We start from the raw sequence: 22213 nt of genomic DNA, 5'->3' as shown, positions 1-22213 counted from the left end.
ATCTTCTTTCCCTCTCTAGTCTAGTTCTTTTATTATTGTTTAAACTACTTTCTCTCTCTAGGCTCTTTTAAGCCTCTTTCTCTCTCGGCTATCTTTTATGTATTTCTCAAACTAGATCATCTTCTTTTTACAATTTTCTAACATACTCCATTATATATGGTATTTATTGTAATCTATATATATACATATTGTGGAATAACACGAAGAACCACAATTATTTAATGAACAAAATCAAGTTCAAATTGACTTCATTCGCAGTTCAACTGCAAGTGATATAGCTACCGAAAAAGGGGCAGTGTCTAATTAAGTTACTAACTTGTAGTCTACATATTTAATTTTACTGTTTCATTTAAATATTATGATCATTTTATCGATTAGATTATACAATGATGTGTTAAATTTAATAATATGGTAGATTTATTTTGAGGAAGGCTAGACATGTATTTACAGAAAAACAGTTTTAGTTTATTTTTACCAAACACGCGCTACTAATTTTTATGAGTTGAAAAACACTTTTTCAATATATTGCCAAACAATCACAATTAGATTTTTTAAGCACTTAAGATTAAGTGCTACTTAAAAAAGTTGCTGGCGAAAATTTCAGCTTGTCCAAATGAGACCTTAGTCGATAATGATTGACTTAGAGGGGCATATTTATTTTTAAGTCAAAACATTTACTTGATCGAACTTTGCCCTCTAATCTTCATATTCTCGTCACCTTCACCATCATTGCCACTTCCTCTCTCTCTCTTATCTTCTTCTTTCTCATTTTCTCTATCTCTCCTACTGGTAAGACATGCACTATGATCTCTTTGGCATCTATGAATTATGCTTTCTAAGATTTAATGAACTGATAAACATTAAACACTCTTAGAAACAAGAGGTACAATCACCAGAATCATCACCTGTCGCTTTTATTAGCCATACCCACAACATTTATTATATCAGTCTCTCTAATAATAGCAATTTTAATTACCTACACCTTTGTTCAGTACAAAGAAATAAAATATACGAGTACAAGTGAAGAATGTGTATCAAGATTAGCCTTTGCTGATATGAAGACTACAAAAGGTAAGTGGATTTACAAAGAAGGCTTGCCTTCATCTTTGCTCCAAAGAAATAAAATATACGGGTATGTTAGGTTTTTTCTCTGGTCACTCAAAATGACCCTAGTAACATACCAAGTGGATTGACAATAGTAAAAGTGGGATTGGAAGAATGAGGGTTGGGTACTTGGATGAATACAGTGAAGAACCTTAAATCTGCAAATTCAAAAGGCTATTTGTCTGTGCTAAATCAGTGCCGAAATAAAAAACTGTGTGTGTATAAGAGAGAGAGAGAGAGAGAAAGAGAGAGAGACAGAGAAAAAAATATGGAGAGAGAGAGATAGAGAACGAAAGCAACAAGATAGACAGAGATAAGGTAACAGTGAGGGAGAGAAGAAAAGAGATGAGAGAGAAGAGGTGGCAATGGTGGTCGAAATGGTGGTGGTGGGAAGTTGTGGTGGTGAAGGTGATAAAGAAGATGAAGATTAAGGGGCCATGTTTGATTAAGTGAATTTTTGGACTAAAATAAAATATGCCCATGAGAGTGTACCAAAAAACATGGATTCCCTAGAGAATTAATTCCCCGGAGATTATTCTTTATGCCCCAAAACCGCGGCCTAAATTTATTAGAAAAAGCAAATTATAACCTACAATTTTACGGAGAATTACAATGGTTAAAAGGAAAAATTTGTTTACTTACCTCCAGATTCAGAGGTTTGTCTTTGGGTTTCGCATCCGAGAGATAAATTTGCTTCAGTTCCACATCCATACTGGCTCCTAAACTTTGAATAGTTCAGGTTGGTTTCACCTTCGAAGTCTTCTATTTTCAAGGCATTTTTTAAGAGGGTAACTTCTAGATAACAAACTTAAGAAAATCAGAATCCTAAAGAGGTTTACAACTCTGAAATGAACACAACTAAGCATATATTCGCTTTATTAACACATCTTAGTCACAAATCAATAAAAAATTAACAAAACCCTAAAATATTGAAATGATCTCCGTCATAAAAAAAATGTAGGGTTTTGTTAATCAGAATCACCTTAATTATAAAGTGGGGTCTTGTTGAGGGTTGAGATAAAGACGATGAGAGGGCAAGATAACTCCGACACGATGGATAGAGTGAGAGGGCGACATAATACTGGTTGAAAACCTAGAGAGACAAATTTCTAACGGGGATTGGAAGTGTTTGAACTTTTAAGGGATTTGATCTGGACCGTTCGCTTTCAACGCTCCAGACTCTCAAGTCAAATATTCAACAAAATTCACATCACCTTGCTGACTGGATATGGGGTTGGTTAGGTCACCCGATGGGTCAATGTAGCATTTTCGTATTGGTAAAGTGGTGTAGAACAAAATCTAGTGGTGAATGAACAAAATCTAGTGGTGAATAGAAGAGGCTTTGAGACGCAACTGAGATAAAAGCGGGTACCGCATTTGCAACCGCGCGTAAACAGAAAGCAGGAAACTATAGAGTCTTCTTCTTTTGTGTAAAAGGTGGGGTGATGTTTCCTCTTTCAGCCCTCTCGCCACCACTTTCCCTCCTCTCCACCACCACCACCTCCGCCGCTGCCTCTATTCCTTCTAACAAACCGATCTCCTCTCACTCTCATTTCCATTCATTTCCCCATTCTCTCAACCGCAATTCTATCTCCAACCGCCGCATTCAGTGGAGTCGACCGCACTTCCCGTTTCCCTCATCCAAACTCATAAGCAGACCTTCTACCACCACAATTTCTCTGCAGCGCCGGTCAATAGCTCGTTGCTGCCTCTCCATGCCTGCTGCCGAGAAACTTCCATCGCCACAGGTTTAGTTTCCCCCCTTTTCTTTTTTTTTTCTCTCTCTAACTATTCGTATTTCATTTTATCGATGAATTTACAATCTGAGTTAAAATGTTCACTGAATTGGACAATTTGTAGCAGTTTAATGGTAGCTTGTCATTCTCGAGAGCTTTCTGGGTAACTAGATCTTTGATTGCTTGGAATTTCGACAATGAAGATGATTCTTCTTACTACTTGTTTGCCAGTAAAACTGCCAATTTAGTCCTTACTAACAATGGAATTCAAGGTTTGAAACTCAATCGACTTTTTATTTGCTGATTATAACAACGTTTTAATTTCTGAGTCACTCATTGAACTAGTTTGATTTAAGTTTTTCACAGGTCATGATGTTAAAATTAAGCTTGAACCAGATAATAATGGTCTTCCTTCAAATGTGAGTCACTTTTTGAAGTTTGTTTCGTTGATTGATATCTAATAATTGTATTTGACTTGGTATATTTCTTTATATTTAAGGTAATTGAAAAGTTCCCTCATATTCAAGATTATAATGCTCTTAAAATCCCGGATGACGTGGATGCAAAGAGCCTACTCAAATGCCAGTTGGCAATTGTCGCTTTGAAAGGTATAACTAGAATTGTTACATGATGTTCTTCAACTGTAATCAACATCGAATTTCCATTTTACCGTGAAAGAATATCAACTACTTTATGCTTTTACTTTAAAATTGTTTGAGAATCGAGGCTTTCGGAGATTGGGTAACAGAGGAGTTCTCCTTTCGAAGCGCTCTCATCACTGTATTCAGATTCCTTTATTTCATAAACTTTCTGTAAGAAAAATTAAGAACTTGCTACAAAAACCACTGAATTTTTTGGGAGCTTCTGTATGTTTCATTTTATATCAATTAAGGGCTGTGGGCATATGAATGATACTTGTCTATACCTAGTTACTAAGAAAAGTTTGGACTACATCTTTGTTGGTTTGGTGTTCATTTTGTCCGACGTAAGTGCCTAAATATGCTTTGATGAAGAAGAAGCATCTGCGAGTCTGCGACAATCTGTTTATTTGCTTTTCATTGCTTTTCTAGACTAATGTCCATGTACATCTTTCATACAATCCTAAACATATATTTAGTGTGTGTAACAACTATAAACATATAAGGAATGTGCCTAAGCTGTTTCTTTGGTTTCTTTTATACAGCTGATGGACAGTGCAGTGATGCTACTGGGTTGCAGCTCCCTGGTGTCCTAGATGACTTGTTTTCTTACACTGGTCCACTTGGTGCTATATTTTCTAATGAAATCGTGTCTCTTTATCTTTGGGCTCCAACTGCTCAAGTAAATAATCATGGTTTTTGAATTTAACTGGTTCAGTTAGTAGAACATTTTTGTATTATTTATTATTCAAGAATATTATTTGTGAAAACAGGTTGTGCGTGCTTGCATATACAGGGATCCATCTGGTGGCAGTCCCATAGAAATCGTTCAGCTTGAAGAAGTAAATGGTGTTTGGAGTGTTCACGGGCCAAGAAGTTGGGAAGGCTGTTATTATGTGTATGAAGTCTCTGTCTACCATCCTAGCACTTCACTTGTCGAAAAGTGTATCGCTAATGATCCATATGCCAGAGGGTATGTATGCGTCTCAGTCAGCCAACATTTTTGCACAATCTGTTACTAAGTATGAACTAATATGCAGTTTTTCTCTCATACATTTTGATTGCATGAATACTTTTCATGTCCTTTTCTTGAACAGGCTCTCATCAGATGCAAAGCGGACGTTGCTAGTCAATCTTGATTGCGACACTTTAAAACCAGATGGATGGAATACACTGGCAGATGAGAAGCCAGAGCTTTCTTCTTTTTCCGACATCAGTATTTATGAGTTGCATATAAGAGATTTCAGGTTGTTACTTTAGCCCATTTTGGGGGTTCCCCCTGATCTTTAATGTGACAGTATATTCTATCTATAGATTTCATCTTAAATGCCCAACTGTGACACATTAATATAACTTGTTGCGTATAACTTGTTGTTAGTGAATTCCTCTTGGATTTTGTACTCTATTTGGGGCATATATATGTGAAAGGAATGTGGTCCATAGAGAGAGTATGCTTTTATTGGGTACATTTTTTTCTTTCTTATATTCAGTTTGAACAATGTAGTTTTTCTATTTTCCTATTAATATTCAACTATTGGAATTGCAGTACGTATGATCACACTGTGAATCCTGACTTCCGTGGTGGTTATCTTGCTTTTACGGCAGAGGTAAAATTTTCTAATTGTTTCATTGTTTTTTTTTAACAAGACCAAGAATATTTTGTTGCTAATTGCCTCATTACTTCATTAGTAAATTTCTAACTTGTATTCTTTCTCTATATAAAGATACAATTGCATGCACTTATGTCAGTTATGTTCAAAGTTGCACTCGAATTTGAAACCATTAAATGTCAGTTATCTTTTTCGAGGATGTAGTTTTGATAGAGAAGTTCATTCTATGCTTTGGTACTATAAAATGAATGATAGTTCAAGCTCATTTTGCTTTCAGGATTCAGCCGGTATACATCATCTGAAGAAACTGCAAAGTGCTGGTCTTTCCCATGTGCATCTGCTGCCAACTTTCCAATTTGCTGATGTATCTGATGACAAGGAGAAATGGAAGTGTGTAGGTATGATATATTCCCATTTCTTAGTCTCTTACTGATTAGTTCTGCGCAATGTCTGAAAATTCCTCCTGGTGTCACTTTGTCATATAAAAGTTCTGGTTAATCTAACTGTCTTTGACATCTTATAGATACCGATAGCCTCACAACTTTACCACCAGATTCTGATGAGCAACAAGCTCAAGTAACAGCCATCCAAGATGAGGATGGATACAACTGGGGGTAAGAGGGTTCACATCTGATTATTCTCGAGCGTAAATTGTGAACGATGAAGACTTGCATCTGCTAATTGGATTCACCTTTCCTATAATAAGGTACAATCCTGTTCTTTGGGGTGTTCCTAAGGGTAGCTATGCTAGTAATCCAAATGGATCATGCCGTACTCTTGAGTTCCGAAAGATGGTTCAGGTACTGTCTTTGTTTAGTATGTTCTCTGTCATGAATCTATTGATTTGTTACTGTTTTATAACTCTCTATTTGTCTGTTTTTATCTTATTTGCAGTCACTTAATCGCATCGGTCTTCGGGTTGTTTTGGATGTTGTCTATAACCATTTGCATGGAAATGGGCCACATGGTGACAACTCTGTGCTGGACAAGGTCACACTTTTTCTTATATTCCTTGCACAAGGCATATTGCACAAGAGTATCTTCTTTCTGTGCTTTTGTCAAGAGATTTGTTGACATTGATTATATTTCTTTGCATATATCCATGTTAGCTATTACTGTGGTGTGATCCCCCTGGTACGTTTTATAGGTAGTTCCAGGATATTATCTAAGAAGGAACTCCGATGGATGCATTGAGAATAGCACATGTGTAAATAATACTGCAAGCGAGCATTTTATGGTAGAGCGCTTGATTCTTGATGACATTGTATGCTGGGCAGTTGATTATAAGGTGATTACTTGTTACAATTTATTGTTTTTGTTTTGAAAGGACTGGGTTATGTTTTGGGTTACTTTCTCCATGCGCATGATTGTTAAAGTTTATACTAGCCGCTAAAATATCTCTCTAGACTGCAACTGCACAGGAAAGTTTTTTTTGTTTAAGAGTTCTATCTGTATCTTCCTCTTCTCTATCTTTCTCTACATACTTCTACTTGCTCTCAGATTCTTCCTGTTCTGCATAAACCCTTTAAATATTTTTTGCTTTTTGGGTGGAAGTTATGTTAACAGCTGTCCAGTTAAACATACAGTTGGTTGTCTCCGCCCTCCGGAGCTATTTTGTCGAGCAATCAATAAGATTCTTGCTTATATAAAAGGAAACAGTGAAATGATGTTTGAGACTATAGAATGACAACTCTGCAACCTTAAGAGTATTTGGTGTGCTAGAAGATAGATTCAGTTGAGACTAAATTTAAAAACTCATGGTGGTCAAAGTCTTGTAGTTTGATATTGTTATTCGGAATTGAGGTTTTAATGTGTTCACTATGTTAGAGGGAATAGATGGTACTAGTAATGGAGCTCTCCTTTTGCACATTACTTTTGATATCTTGAGCTCTTTGTGTTTCGTGTATATTTCTGAATGTAATACTGTACAATTCCAAGCATTATGTTTTGATTGATTTTTATGACCACATTATCAGGTTGATGGGTTCCGGTTTGATCTCATGGGTCATTTAATGAAAAGAACGATGGTATGAATATCTCTGACTATTCAGTAACTACTGGAGAAATCTGTGAGCCACTGTTAAAATTATCTTCTTTCAGTTAGATGCAAAACATTTTGCCAAGCTTTTTAATAAACAAAATGAACTGTCTAGTGTCTACGTCCTATCTAAGTTACAGTTTAACAATATATGTATATATATATATAGGTAAAGATTTTATAGTAACAAAAAAACAGATAGTGAGGTAGTATGTAGGAGTAGGACACAAGACTCGGGGGCGGAGCCCCGAATTTATGTTGACATAGTCTAAAAGCTGAAGGAGAAAAATGATGCCCCGGTTTGACCTCAATCATTGGTAATTAAGTTTACACCCTTAGACTTACAACTTTTGTTAAGAACACTAAGATAATGTTTGATGTGTAAAAAAAGAATTTGACTACCAAGAATAATGACCGGATAATGTGATTTTAGTATTTGTAATACTTTACTTCAGTGTTGGTCTTGTTTGTTTCCCTTAATGAATTGAATCAAATTTTCAAAAAAAAAAAAAAAAAATTTTGTCCTTAGATTATTTAATTTATGATTCTAATTTCTTTACGCCATACAGGACCTTAGTGTTTTGTCCTTAGATTATTTAATTTAGTAATTGCCTCTTCTTTTCTTTATTTATTTGCCATCTATAAATTTCATAATTGGTTCACATGAACTAAAAGTTATCCATTTTGCAATGTTTTAGTTTTTCCCGGGCAAACTATAATTTATCTATTTTGTTGAAAAGAAATAAGATCTAGGCAAACAATAGTTGTAGGTCAGGAAGCAAACTTCATTTGATAGAAAAACACATTATCTGCTCATAATGTATTATAAACCTAAAAATATATTTATTCATGAATCTGTTACTGACGTGGTAAAGAAATTAAGGAAACAAGTCCAACCACAAGATAAAGAAAGTTTCTAACTCAAAAACTTATATGAAATTTAGTTAATTATTTGTTATTATATTGTAATTGGATTATTGCAGTTTTTGTATAAATTCAACCCACTATAGTTTAAAGAAAATCTTTTGCTTGATAGGGCCCCAAATTCGTGATCGCTTTGGGCCTCTTATTAATGTAGGACCGACCCTGTAAGTAATGCAACTTTATTAAGTCAAATTGAAAAATGATTGTATTTAATCAGATTGAAAAGTTTGGAACAAAAAATACAAGATTTGCGATTAAGTGTGATAAAAAAACCTCTTTAAAAAGATTAAAAGAGATGTTAGTATGAAAAGGTTCAAATATAAATTAGAAGGTAGGAGGACTTCATTTTAAGTGTTAGTAATTAAGAAGTGGAGGCATGAAGGAGTCAAGACCTTCACGTGATCACGTCTTAGACTAAGTGTCCTACCACTAGAGTGAAGTCATTTGGTTAATGAGCACATGCAATTTAGAAATCACAAGTGGAAAGACCTGAGCTGCAGCTCGGGTCGGCCCACCTGTGGCTTCGCCTCTAGTAGGACTAAATGTTGGAGTTGCCAACCAGTTACTTTGCTATATAACATAGAGAAAAACCTTGTTGCAGCCTGCATGCAACTTGAAAATATACATTAATTGTCTGTGTGGATGTACTGGTGGCTATTACAGCAAAAGGCAAACTTTGCTCTCCACAGCCTCTCGAAGGATCAAAATGGAGTAGATGGTCCGAAGATATATATGTAAGAGTACATCCATTAAGTACTGTTATTTCCAAGAAACTGCCTCTCTAATATTGTCTTTACCATATTCTTGATTTTGCCCGTTTGACTCTATTCATTGTTTCTTACCTTGGTGATTTGAATAGTGAAGCTTAAGTTAATAATGTTCTATTGTCTTAGATATGGGGAAGGATGGGACTTCGGTGAAGTTGCTAAAAATGGGCGGGGGGTAAATGCATCACAGTTTAATATCTCTGGGACTGGGATTGGAAGGTAATATGTCTGAGGTTACTATTGTTGAAAATATACTAACATTAACGAGAATACAAAAGATGAGAGAGTTTGCTCAAACAATGGTACAAGCTGAAATAAACAATTTATTAATGCTGGAAAATAAACGGAAACTCTATTTTATCTCTCCAGAAACAACAAATATCTTAAAAAGAGGAAACAAACTCTAACATGGATGACATTCACCATTTCGTTTAGCTGCACTATATAATTTGTAGGCATGGGTTTTGTGACAAAGAACAAGCTACCAAGAAAAACAATAAAGAAAGTAAACAATCACACAGAACAAAAGAGTTTTACGTGGTATGGTTTATTAAGCCTACTCCACGGCGAACAATGGCGCGATGATTTCCACTATAAATGAAGAACAAGTTAGAAAGACATCTCTAAGTTCAGTTGATATAACTCACTGGAAACGCTAATCCCACCGCCTCACCACCTCTCTTGCTAATTCTGAAAAGACATGGATACCCATTACATTGATAACTGCTCTAATAAGATTAGGGTAAACATAAGCTAAACGGGTCGGGCCAAAAATTGCCCTAAAAGCAATTTCACGGGTCATAAACCGGGTTGGATATCGACTCATATTCAAGACACTTTAAACAGGTTTCTTTTACTCTAAGGAACTTGTTAAATCCTGAATCAACTAGGAAAAGGAAATAAGTAGTTTAGAAACATATCTAAATTAACAACTAAAAAAAATATATGGAGAATTTTAGCAACATAGAAACTAGAAAAAGAGAAGTTTCCTTGTGGATACGATTCGCATCACATTGCCTCCCAACGAAGGATGAAATCTCTATACGACGATGATGATGCCCAATGTTTCCTTTTCCCCACAGATATAATAAGTGCAATATTGAAATTTTGCCATTTATCAAAATTATTTTTCTTTTCTTAAAAAATTGCTTCATTGCGTGCTTTCCGTATACCCTAGACAATCGAATGGGGAATTAAACTCCACAAACTTTTCTTCTGTTTTTGTGCTATGACCTTGTCTGAGGGGTGATAAAGATCTTGCATCAAGAAACAAGCTCCAAATCTTCCATGTAAAAGGACAGTGCATAAAAATATGCTTAGTGGATTCCTTGGCTGCCTTAAACAAGACGAATCTTGTTTTCTAGATAAAGAGAACAATGTTGGTCACCCTCCCTGAAAAGTCCTCGCACACCAAACATCTGTCCATCCTTCGATTCTTCTTCCATACCCTACCTCAAATGACGCTGGACCCTAAATTGTTTCCATATGATAATAAATACCCCTCCGCACAGTGCATCCATATTGTTGTCTAGGTTTTTCAGTTTCCCAAACTCTCCATTGCTCTCTATATTTGTCCTTAATAATCCCCTTCCATAAGCCTCTTCATCTTTCATTCTTTCCCAAAACGCCATAAGTCCGTAACCACTTCGAAAGGAGAGCTGCATTTATCACCTTCATGTTTTTCATTCTCAAGCCTCCCCCTTGCATAGGTTTACAAATAGAGTCCCATGCCACCCAATGATGCTTCCTCTCTTCAATCTTATTATGTCATAGGAAGTCAGTCAGTCACTCATACGTGAATCAATGATCTTCATCATTCCCGCGTGACCTTCTATAGGCCCTCAGTTTTTAACTTCTAAACCAATCGTTGTTAACTTGAGGATACCTAAAATTTACTACTCAAGATAAATTATATAACTGCACGAAAAATACTCCAAAAATTACTAAATCTCCTAAAAACTTACTACTTAGCATACCTAATAAGCTCAGGGTTCTTTTACAAATGTATTTTCAGCTTCAATGATCGCATGCGAGATGCAGTACTTGGTGGATCTCCTTTCGGTCACCCACTACAACAAGGTTTCATTACCGGTTTATCTTTTCAGGTACTGGCTTTTGACTAATGTCCTTGTCTGTTTTCTTTTAAGGAACAAAGACAAGAAGAATAGTGTCCTACTCGTTGGATGCTATTGTGTTGGAAACGTTGGTACAATGTTGTGATATATTAGCTAAAATTAGGCATGAGCTTCTTGGAGAAACGCAACCCTAGAATGATCGAAATAGTTGTAACTTTAATAATTTTCAGGTGTGCCAGCCACCTGCATAGGTTAGGAAATTCTTGTACCTTCGCAGCAGAAGTAAGATTTCAAGTTCAACTACAAGAGGTGTCATTTGGCAGATTTATTGTTAGGTTCATGTTTTATTCGGATTGTACTATTATTTCGCAGGTTTAGTGTTCTGATTGATGATTTCACTTGATATGCTCAACAAGTTATTATTCCCATTTACCCTACTTATGCCAATTTCTGTTTGTATTTGTAACATTCAGCTTAATTTGTGAGTTGTGACTTTGGTTAAACCATACCTTAACTCACTTTTGAGAGCAATTACTGCTTTAGACTTCATAGTAAAATTTGTAGTGATGGTGCAATTAGTAGGATTGTTTCAGTTCTTTGAACAAACTACACCTCTTTGTGCTTTTGATTTTGTTGTTTTACATCAGTACATGATGTATAAGTTAGAATGCGACTAAGATAGCTCTCTCTTGTTTCTTTTGTAGCCTAATGGACACGACCATGGTTCGGAGATTGTTGTGGAAAATATGCTTGCTGCATCGCAAGACCACATTCAGGTGCCGATCTTACCCCATAGTTCACCTTCAGACAAGTACTCGTCACTCATAGTAGGATTGGAGATAATATGTTGATAACCTAACCTCGCAATTTATAAAAGCTTTTTTTGAAAATGTATTGTTTTCTCTATAATTCTGTTCTTTTAATTCTAGGAGCATAGAGACACAGACCCAATATATATGTTCAATGCTAATAAGTTGCCCAGGTGAGAGAACAGTTGTACCGGTTTGCTCTAGTTGTTGGAGATGCTTGATCATCAAACACTAGAGATCAATGAAACAACAAACATATCACTAAATATATTCTTCTCATAGTATGCCGACTTTTTGAAAAATGTCTATATATATGAGACTTAAAGACAGTTGTGACCCAGTATTCTACTAAAGGGTTAAGTAATGATGTTCTCAATACAACAATGATCTTGGAATGTCTGCTAGAAAATCTTGTTTTGTTCGTACTGTTAGTCACCTGTTGTAGGTAATGTCCCAAAGTTCACGACCACTCTCGTTTTAATGAGCCTATGGCTGCATGTCCTTGTAATGTTCTTTACATATCTTAACGCGAACAACTCCCAGTGGGGTTTTGAAACTGACTCCCAAAATGAACTTAGACAGAAAAAACTGCAACTTGTCAGTCTTGTTTGGTTTGCTATTCAATATTTTCTAGATAGGTTTACTTTAATTCTCCTTGGCGGAGGAGGCAGGAAATATCTAATGACTTTCTTATTGATTAATAAATAATTGATCTGCTGCTTTCCATGATGAGTTCTACTAAGTTGAGTAACCAAACATACTTATCCTGTACATGTGTTCTGACTCGTGTTGTTTTGTTATGCTCAAATGTTTGGTTGCATTTGACATCTGATTTTTTGGAGTTTACTTATATAAAGGTTGCTATGGCTGCAAACTTGAAGGACTTTGTGTTAACCAGTCATCAAGGGGAAGAGGTAAGCACACAAGCTGCACTAAATGATATGTATAGCAATTTCTGGAAGTTATAAAAGAGTACAAGACGATACTTATCATTTGGCTATCATTTAATTTTGAAACTTAAGAACATTGAAATTAAATCTTACTGAAGAGTTAAGAATTATATATTCCTATTACTACTTTCAAGAGCATATGTTATCTCCCTAGCCTTTGTTTCCATTTCTGCATATACCTCTGTGGAAACTTGTGAGTTGTGACCCCCCATTTATTCCTTGCTCTTCATAAGAGGCATACAATTATTTAGTTTTCCTACACTTGAAATGTTTGACAAGACATTTTAATTTCGATATAGAGACTAGAAGATGAAATAATATTAATTCATGAAATCTTTGATGTCTTTTTTCAGGTTAAGGGATTTGAAGTTTTAACTCATGACCGCCTACCAGTTGCATATGCTTCATGCCCAATTGAAACTGTAAGTATCACTGTAATATTTGTTAATCTTGTGCATCTGTGTAATATGCTTATACTACATTTACTGTAATATTTGTTGAAAATATTCTACATTTACTTAAACAACTGAATATCAATCTTATTCATATATTCAATGCTTATTGCTACGAGGATTCATTTTTCTTGAGCTTTAGTTTTTATTTTTACGATCTGTCCATGTTAGATTTGTCTCTCGTTTGGAGCAAATACTGAATGTCATTTACTGCAACTTTTAGAACTTGTGAAGTTAAAAACCTTTTTATGCTTTCCAGGTTAATTACATCTCTGCTCATGACAATGAAACACTATTTGACATCATCAGTTTGAAGGTATTCCTGCCAATCGTTTATTGTGCTCTTTCAAGCATAACATTAGTACAAATTGTAATTGTTATTGTTCTTGTGTTCTTGCAGACCCCAATGAAAATTTCTGTAGATGAAAGGTGCAGGTTAAATCATGTTGCTACGAGTATAATAGCACTTTCACAGGTTCCATCTAATTTCTGCTAAAGTTACTAGTGGACATCCAGAAAGAGAAGGGAATCACTTTATTCTATCACCAAAACAAACTGAAAATGTTCCTCTTCCAGGGAATACCATTTTTCCATTGTGGCGATGAGATGCTACGTTCAAAATCACTTGACCGTGACTCCTACAACTCAGGCGATTGGTTCAATAGGTATCCTCATATGCTTAGTCTTGAAATACTTCTAAGGAATTTAATGATATCGATCTTCTTGAAGTAGTCATTGGTAATATAAAAACCTAGTTTTAGTCGAAGATTAACCATAACATATTGGCCTTCTTTGCCAATGGAGGTGTTTGTTTGCTTTGGCTTTGATTAGTTATCACTTGTCCATTTCAGGCTGGACTTCAGCTACGAGACAAACAATTGGGGTATAGGCCTTCCTCCAAAGGGAAAAAACGAGCACAACTGGCCACTGTAAGCAGTTGCACTGACTCAATACTTCTGTTTAGCTTGTTTACTTTTCATCATTTATCAAACTTGTTTGAATTTCATTTTTCATCAAAGGTTTTGCTTAATATCCGCTATACATTTGGCTTTCTGTGTGAGAATATCAAGCTTGCAACAAGAATGATGGAGAAAAAATGAAGAAACTATAGATATAAAACCTGTGAAGGTTAAGAGTCTAAGAAAATAATAGTGTTTTATCGTAAAAAAGAAAATAAAACGTTCTAGAATTTGACCTTGATGATGCTAAAGAGGCAATGAAGAAGCAGAAGATGGTGAAGATCCAACCGTTCTTGAAGAAGATAATAGCTCCCGCACAAAAAGTAACCTTGTGCTAGTGATACCATGTGAGGATATCAAGTTTGTGACAAGAATAATGACGAAACAACAGTGATCAGAAAGGACTTCATTGATCTTTAAGAACGAATATATAAAGAGAGTTACGTTAGGGTTTGTATATGAAAGATAATACAACATATTTTTGAAAATGAAACACTAGAGTTTAGAAACTAAATTCTCCCTTCTATCTTCTATGAAACGGCTAGGGGAGGGTGGCCACATATTACTATGTTTGATTAAGTTATTTCCTTTCAGGATTAAACCAAGGTTGGCTGATCCTTCATTCAAGCCTAAAAAGAGTCACATCCTTGCTGCCTTAGAAAATTTTTTGAATGTGTTGAAGATTAGGTACTCTTCGCCACTTTTCCGCTTGAGGACTGCAAATTCCATCCAGGTTAGATCTTGCAAATAATCAGTTTAATAGTTTATGCGTCCTTTGGGTTCCAAGCCACTAAATGACACAAGGACACACACAGAATTTCTTTGATCCTTCAACTGTCCAACTTAATGTTCCAATCGTATCTTACCGTTTCTTTTTTTGTGCTACTTTATTTGTCTAAACTCCGAAATAATTTGGAGGCGATAAGAGTGAAACCTATGAATTGGAACTAGTTCCTCAATGATGTACTTTGTTGCTGTCTTTGTTTGTTCAGGAAAGAGTTCGTTTCCATAATACTGGTCCATCATCTACTCCTGGTGTCATAGTGATGAGTATCGAGGATGGTTTCGAAGGCAGACCAGGTTTAACTCAACTGGACCCTACGTGAGTAACAGTAACTTTTCGTTTAGTAACAACAATACTATTTGTTACTGGCAGGACAAACTAATGGTTATGAAATTGACTATGTTTTTATTCTTTGTGTAATAGCTTCTCTCGTATCGTTGTTGTCTTCAATGCACGCCCGGACAAAGTAACATTTACGAGCATTGCATTACGGGCGAGATCACTGCAGCTGCATCCTGCACAGGTTTTTTTTTCGCAAAAGATCATTTTTTTCTTTGTAGAGAAATTATGGAAGGGAAGACGTTTTTTCTGCATGTAAAGGTTTTCTATTTTTCTCTCTGGACTCCGTGCAGTTGATCTCACATGATGAGATAGTAAAATGTTCAAATTACGATGCATCCTCTGGGAGCTTCACCGTGCCTCCAAGGACAACTTCAGTTTTCGTCGAATCTCGGGTAACCTAAGTGGTTCTCCTTGTGACGGTGGGTTCTTTAGCTAGAAGGTTAGTTCATGTATCAACCCTGTTTAAAAATGCTCTCATACTATCATCTCTTTAGCCTATGAGCCACATATTCCTCTATTTATGCTTTGGCTATAACCTGCAGCGTCTGACAGTATGAGAACACAAACTATGTGCCCATGGATTTAAAACGTGACCAAATTCACAATATTTATGCGACCATAAATCCGTACATGGAACATTCACAATTTTGATGTAGTCTTTCAGTTTACAGATTGGTAGTTTCTTACCCGATCAGTAGACTCAGTACTGGGTTTCCAAAATTTACTTTAAATTCGTAATATGGAAAAATGACCCATCATTTTCTTGGTGAATGAAATAATTTTTTTATCTGACGAAAAGATTATATAATAACCATGGGTCCTTGATGTCGAGAAAGCACTGAATAAGGTTAATGAAATCATATAACGAACTTCTTTTCGATAGATTGATGAAAAGCTATGATAAGACCTACTCCGACAAACATTGTATAAAATAGTAGAGTTTAGTAGTTTGAGAAGGTTATGCTGATAACATAGCTCATGTTTTATCAGTAGAGTAATAGTTCAGTCTATTCTAGTTACCTAATTATCTTACATATAACATCATATGATAAGAGCTCTGTTTGATTAACTCACACATCTCATTAGAAACCTAACTTCTCTCTCCCTCTCTCTAATAATTGTCTGACCAAATTATATTTTACCTTTTATATTTTGTTGTATTTTATATATGAAATGAACAAGATTTGTTGTGGTCCCCATTAGGTCACTTATGGTCGGTAGTTTAGCCAGAAAGCACTAGAGCTAATAATTCTTTAAAGAAATGATTTACTCTAATTATCTTATTGAACATTATATTTTTAGTCATCTATCTTAGCTTGATGTCACCGTATCGAATAATATCCTGTTCCTCTAATGGGGATTTGAGAAGAAAACGTAAACCTAAAAAAAAGTCATTAGGAAAGTATCTGGCATATGCCCCGACAGACACGAGTAAAGAAATTACATCTACAAAAATGCTATTGGGCCGAATTCAGTGCTTACATAATGTTAAATGGGAAAGCGGAATTTTATATGTAAGCCCATTGGGAAAACCTATATTTATCTTGTCAACCACCCGATTTAAGTATTTTAACCAAAAAAAAAAAAATCTTTTTTTTCTTTTTTGATAATATTTATTTTTTTGTTGAAATTCTTTTTTGATAATAAGTGTTTTAACAATTGAAGTTAAACTAACATCCTTATTTTTTATCTTTCCACAGGATCTGGTGAGTTGCATGAGTTCAACTCCTGGACAGACGGACAGCGCTACTATGGCTGGTTTCTATAGGTTAAAGAGGGATTTTTATATATATTAGAATTAGAATTAGATCTCGATCTTCAAATATATTCAACCGTCCAAATTTGATAAATAAAGATGGTTGGCGGGACATGTATAAGTTTTCTCTTCGGATTCATGCCTCTTTCTTTTTCACTTAAGATTGCGATAGCACTTGTGTGGCACATCTGCGTCGCATCAATCTCAGGCTTAGGCTTGGGCACCTCTGGCTCAGTCTCTGTCGTACTGTCGCTGTTAATTTTTCAATTTGAGATAGGAGAATATATATCAAATATCTTCAAAATGTAATTTGGGTTTTGACTCTTATTTTTTTTTATAAAGTTTGACATTTGGTCTCTCCTTCGCGCAGTTACATTTTCAAAGTTTTTTTTTTTTTTGATGAGATACATTTTCAAAGTTTATTATATTACATTGTTCGATTCCTCCGAGGGATAATTTATATCATATTAGTTGAAATTGAATAATAGAAACAACATAACATTATAAAATGGAGAATAATAAAGACTAAGTTGAGGGACCTATAATAATAATAATAAAATCCCCATTTCAACATGTCCAACACTAGAGCATCTCCAATGGGATGCTATCCGAAATTGAGAGCGTTGTAGGATATTTAGAGTTTTTGTTAAAAAGTCATTTCAATTATAGCGTTAGAAATGAAATCTTTATATTTGTTTACAAAAATAATCATGGTACAGACACGAAGTTGAAAGATTTATATTTTGTAACGTAAAAGTGTGAATTTTAATTGAGACTTACAACTAACGAAACTTTTATTGAGTTTTGTTTTGGACGTGTTCTTTGGGAAGAAAATTGTAATGTACACTTGGTACTTTTTTTTCATAAAAGAAATTATTTAAAGGATTCCGGTCTTTGGATTTGGCTTGCTCAAAATCCCTAGATAATTAAAGTCGAAATTGTATGACTTTTTTTTTTTTGTTGAAGGTACATTCTAGAACTCCTTAAGGGTGGAATATGAATAAGTCAACAACGTTTTTTCTAATGGAAATAGTCAACTAGTCTTATGATGGCCGATGTGCATTGCTGTGTGCCAATAGGGCCAGATCGAGAACCGGCACTTCGGTCTCCATGGATTGGGTGCTGTGAAGAATCTAAGTGCCAGATAAGTGTGTGGGGCCACATCATGATAACTCTCTCAAGTTATCATGATGTTTCTTCAACCAAAAAAAAAAAAAAAGTTATCATGATGTTATTTGCTTTGCTATTCACATTATATAATCAAAGTCCATGTTTGAGTTTTACTCTATCATAAATGAAATAAAAAGTTTCTTTCTTAAAAAGAACAGAAGGTAAATGTAAATTTGATATGAAAGGAGAATCTCATAAGTTAGTAGCTATCACGATAAAGCGGATCATTTGGCAACTATAAAGCGGATCATTTGGCAAAATGGAGTAGAAGAAATAAAGGAACATGGATGTGGCTTTCTTTATTAGATCTTCCGCAAGAATTGTATAAGGTTTTTTAGTTTTTCCGGTTGTACCTCAACAAAAAAAAAAAAAAAAACTTGAGAGAGTGTTTTTACTACCACAATTACATATATTTGGATTTTTAAAGGTCATAGGATACTAGGACTCTTAAAGGCCACTACAAGTCCTCGCAAAGGTATTTTATTTATATTATATAATCACAGAATTTTTTTCATTTGAGTAACGAATGCAGGGCCGTGTGGTGGGGGGTGAGGGCCGTGCGCCCGCACAGGCCCCCCCACCACAAAGGGCCCCCAATTTAGCTCAAAGTTGTAGAACTAAACGAATTAAGTACCAAAAAATTACAAGAGTTTGAGACTTGGTGTTAGGATTTTTCCTTCCATTTTTTTTCAAAAGCACAATACTTGTCTCTTTTAACCAATTGTGTCATATTAAGTTTTGTAGTTTGATTTTAATACTCATTTTAATTCGTATAATATTTGCGCTTCAAATAAGAAATAAAGATAGAAAATCACAAATTTCTCTTCGCTCTCTAGCGTATATTTCTCTCCAAAATTTGTCTTATTTTTTTTTCTCTTTCACATAACCTATCTTTCAAATCCGTTTCAAGTCAAAATCTTAATTTTTTAGATAGTTACGCATGAGAATACGATAGTTCAATCTCTCAAAAATCTTACAAGACACTAATATTGGATTATCTAGAAAAATTAAAAAAATTCATTATGGAAAGTCAAACAACCCCGAATGTGGATTCCTTATTCTCATAGTTTAACTTTCATCTCTTAAATTCCATGATTATATTTATGAAAATTAAAGACTCATCAAACGAGAAATGTTTTACATAAAAAATGTTAAGTCAATCATATATATCTCATCGAAAAAAAAAGTCAACCATATATTGTGTTCATACTTTGTGTTTATATTTATCAATGTTATAATATTTCTTTTATACTTAGGTCATTGCAAAATAAAAAAAACTTACACAAAAGGTTCTTTAAACCCTTCGTGTTTTGCATACAAAACGGCTCTGTTTGAAATTTGGCACTGGGCTCCTAAATTCTCAGGCACGACCCTGAACGAATGTCGCACCTAATGAATCGAATTCCTGACTTCTTTGATTTCAGAATACTACACACCTGACATTGCAATTTGTAGAGAATTTAGACATTAAATGAGTCTGTGGATTGAGGTTGTTCATCGAATACGATATTCTCTTCTTAATTTAGTATTTGCTTTGAATCATCTTGCTGCCGAATTCGAACAATACAAGTTAATATTTTGCTAAGCCATCTTGTTGGCACACACTATCAATACGCAGTATCTCTTTCTCCAAGATGAAACTGAAAATGAAATTAGTTTGCCAAAGGAGGAGAAAAACGATGAAACCGGTCTATAGTTGCATGCTTTGAATTGTGTAGAAGCGACCACTAAATCTTCTTTCTTACTCTTGAAATAGTTGGATAGTAGACTTTGGATCGATGGTTAGATGCTTATTCGTTATATTTTGCATAGTTACTTAAACAAGGAACCGTCGATCTTCATCAACACACAAATCGTGATTCCACACAATTGATGAAGAACTACCCAGAACTGCGACTGGCAATTTAGGGACTCAGTGCCAAAATTTAAATCAGAAACCTTTTATACAAAAAATAAACGATATAAAAGTTTGTTACACATAGAGTAATAAACACAAATATTTATAAAATACACCTTTAAAAAATTATATTTGGTTGATGAACATAAACTTAATGAACGATTATGCATGTTCTATTTTGCTGACTAGTTTTTCAATTAAAACTTCTCTACTTTGTAAGGCTTTAACTCAAAATCAGAATTCTGACAATCCAAAATTAGGATATGGAGAGATAGAGATGAGGAAAAAATTAGATGGCGATTTGCAAGTGGTAGCGGAGAGATGAGGCATACTAGAGAGAGAGAGGGAGGCAGAAAGAAGATCCGGATAGAATGAAGAAACACAGTTCGGTATATGTTAATGTTGAAGGATATTTCCTTTCCGTCTGAAGGAGATTTCCTTTTAAATGAGTGTCCTTCGACCAAGATGACAATGCGCTCAATTTGTCGAATAGGATTATGATGACTTTATCTTGAAGATCATCTAGTCCAGTCGAATTATGGGTCGTAATGGTTAGCTAGAAGCCAACTACCATTGTCGGATTCGGTGATTCGCGACTAACATCGACTAGATCCTACAACGGGTTACACCAAATAGTGGTGGCTTGATCGGAGAAATACGACAAGAGAGAACCGGGTAAAGGATGAGATTAGATTTAATATGATAGGCCCAAATAGTGGTGGCTTGATCGGAGAAATACGACAAAGATAGGAAGAACTAGCCCAAAAAGGGGCTCGGATCATAGAGAAAGAAGCCGCCCATGTTATGGCGGTCATAGATATGGGAGGCTAAGCCCAGCCCACTAAAGGGGCTGTCCTGGCCGACCACATAAGAGGAGTCCCAGATGGAACTGAAATCCCATCTAGAAATCCCACTCAGAATAAGATTGCGAGACTTATCTTTTCTAGAGTTCTTAATTGAATCCTAACCGGAATATTATTCTAACTTTAGGGTTCTCTATATAAGGACCATTATCGAACAGAAAAAGAGTGGAATTTTCTCTAGAGAAAATCTATCTCTACAACATCAAGTGAAAAGGGGGATTTTATAGAAATGGCTCGCAACCTATCTATTTAGTCAAAGAAGAAGAGTTCTTCATCTCAAACTCCTAATAAGGTCCTACTTGACTCCAATGGCAGAAGATCAACTCACTTGCTCGAGTGTCTCAAGTAGAGGAGTTGCACTTTGAAGTTCTCGTCGTCGGGATAAAGATATAAGATTTAGTTCGAGGGAAAGCGATTCAGGTAAATCTCTATCCCGTTCTAGTTCATCTTTAGTTCTTTCATGTGATTCTAGAAACTAGTGTTAGACGTTTTAGACGTCTGAGATTCCGCTTAGAACACTAGGTGACACCAACACCCAACAAATATACTACTCGCTCCGTCCCATTTTGTTTGTAGTTTTGGAGAATTCAACTTTTTAAGGAATGTTATTTATTGTTGACAAATATAAAGACTTTTCCTAAACTACCCTCATTTAGTATATAGTATTTCATTAAATACAACATTAGTAGAAGCGTATAACCAATTAGAACCTTTGAATGGTATTCAAACTAAAGGGTAGTCTTGGAAGTTTCACCATTTTAATAATTAAATGAATATTATAAAAGGAAATTGACCAAACATTTGGGATATCCATAGAAGGAATAACAACCGAACAAAATGGGACGGAGGGAGTATCTTCTAATCAAATATTACACTTATTTAGACCATGACCAATTGTGCCAAGTTTGAACAACTTACCAACTGAGCTACTATCCCTCAATTGCATAACTCCCTCAATTAAAAAGGGGATTCCGGCAAAGGGAATCACCCCTTTACCAAAAAACGTAAATCGCCTGAGTGATTCTGTCTGTAGAAATAGTTATCAAGAGAGAGAGCTTGTATTTTTTGATTCAGGAAATTGGGCCGAATACACAATTTTAAATTGAGTTACTTTCTTTTTGGCTCTCTACTTTGTGACCAGCTTCCTTTTTGGCCCCCTATTTTTCATAAATTCAAATTTGGCTCACTTTTTAATGTAAATGCCATAACTACCCTTCCTATAAATATATTTTCAAAATAAAATTAATTAGAAAACATCTCTCTCCACCTCACCTCTCTCTTCTCCGGCCAAGGTCGTCGACCGGAAAAATTTTCGTCCGGCGACCTTCAAACATGAAAA

General features: G+C 35.2%; 1 protein-coding gene across 30 annotated transcripts; it reads left to right on the top strand.

Annotated features, from left to right (window-relative positions):
* Positions 1-2328: 2328 nt before the first annotated feature.
* Positions 2329-17302, top strand: LDA (limit dextrinase). 30 transcript variants are annotated; one of them, XM_086659730.1, is made up of 29 exons: positions 2329-2852; positions 2968-3112; positions 3207-3259; positions 3340-3448; positions 4024-4160; positions 4252-4451; positions 4576-4725; positions 5025-5085; positions 5366-5486; positions 5612-5702; positions 5795-5888; positions 5983-6078; positions 6236-6376; positions 7065-7115; positions 8714-8784; positions 8944-9036; positions 10832-10922; positions 11597-11668; positions 12559-12615; positions 13005-13073; positions 13363-13419; positions 13504-13578; positions 13680-13768; positions 13955-14032; positions 14657-14795; positions 15055-15164; positions 15270-15369; positions 15479-15607; positions 16889-17302. In XM_086659730.1, exons 1-28 carry the CDS (start codon positions 2550-2552, stop codon positions 15587-15589), a joined length of 2964 nt encoding a protein of 987 aa, XP_086515856.1. In that variant the 5' UTR covers positions 2329-2549; the 3' UTR covers positions 15590-15607; positions 16889-17302. The 30 variants fall into 30 exon arrangements, 19 of the variants coding, with proteins under 19 accessions (XP_086515856.1, XP_086515854.1, XP_086515855.1 ...); XM_086659728.1 differs by having other exon boundaries at positions 15479-15627; XM_086659729.1 differs by lacking the exon at positions 16889-17302 and adding an exon at positions 16392-16515 and having other exon boundaries at positions 15479-15627.
* Positions 17303-22213: the final 4911 nt, after the last annotated feature.

Source organism: Eschscholzia californica, unplaced genomic scaffold (genome assembly GCF_041429995.1).
Source record: "Eschscholzia californica isolate CP2 unplaced genomic scaffold, dmEscCali1.0.p SCAF_2, whole genome shotgun sequence".
NCBI classification, from domain to species: Eukaryota; Viridiplantae; Streptophyta; class Magnoliopsida; order Ranunculales; family Papaveraceae; genus Eschscholzia; species Eschscholzia californica.
This window is presented reverse-complemented; position numbering and strand designations above follow the sequence as displayed.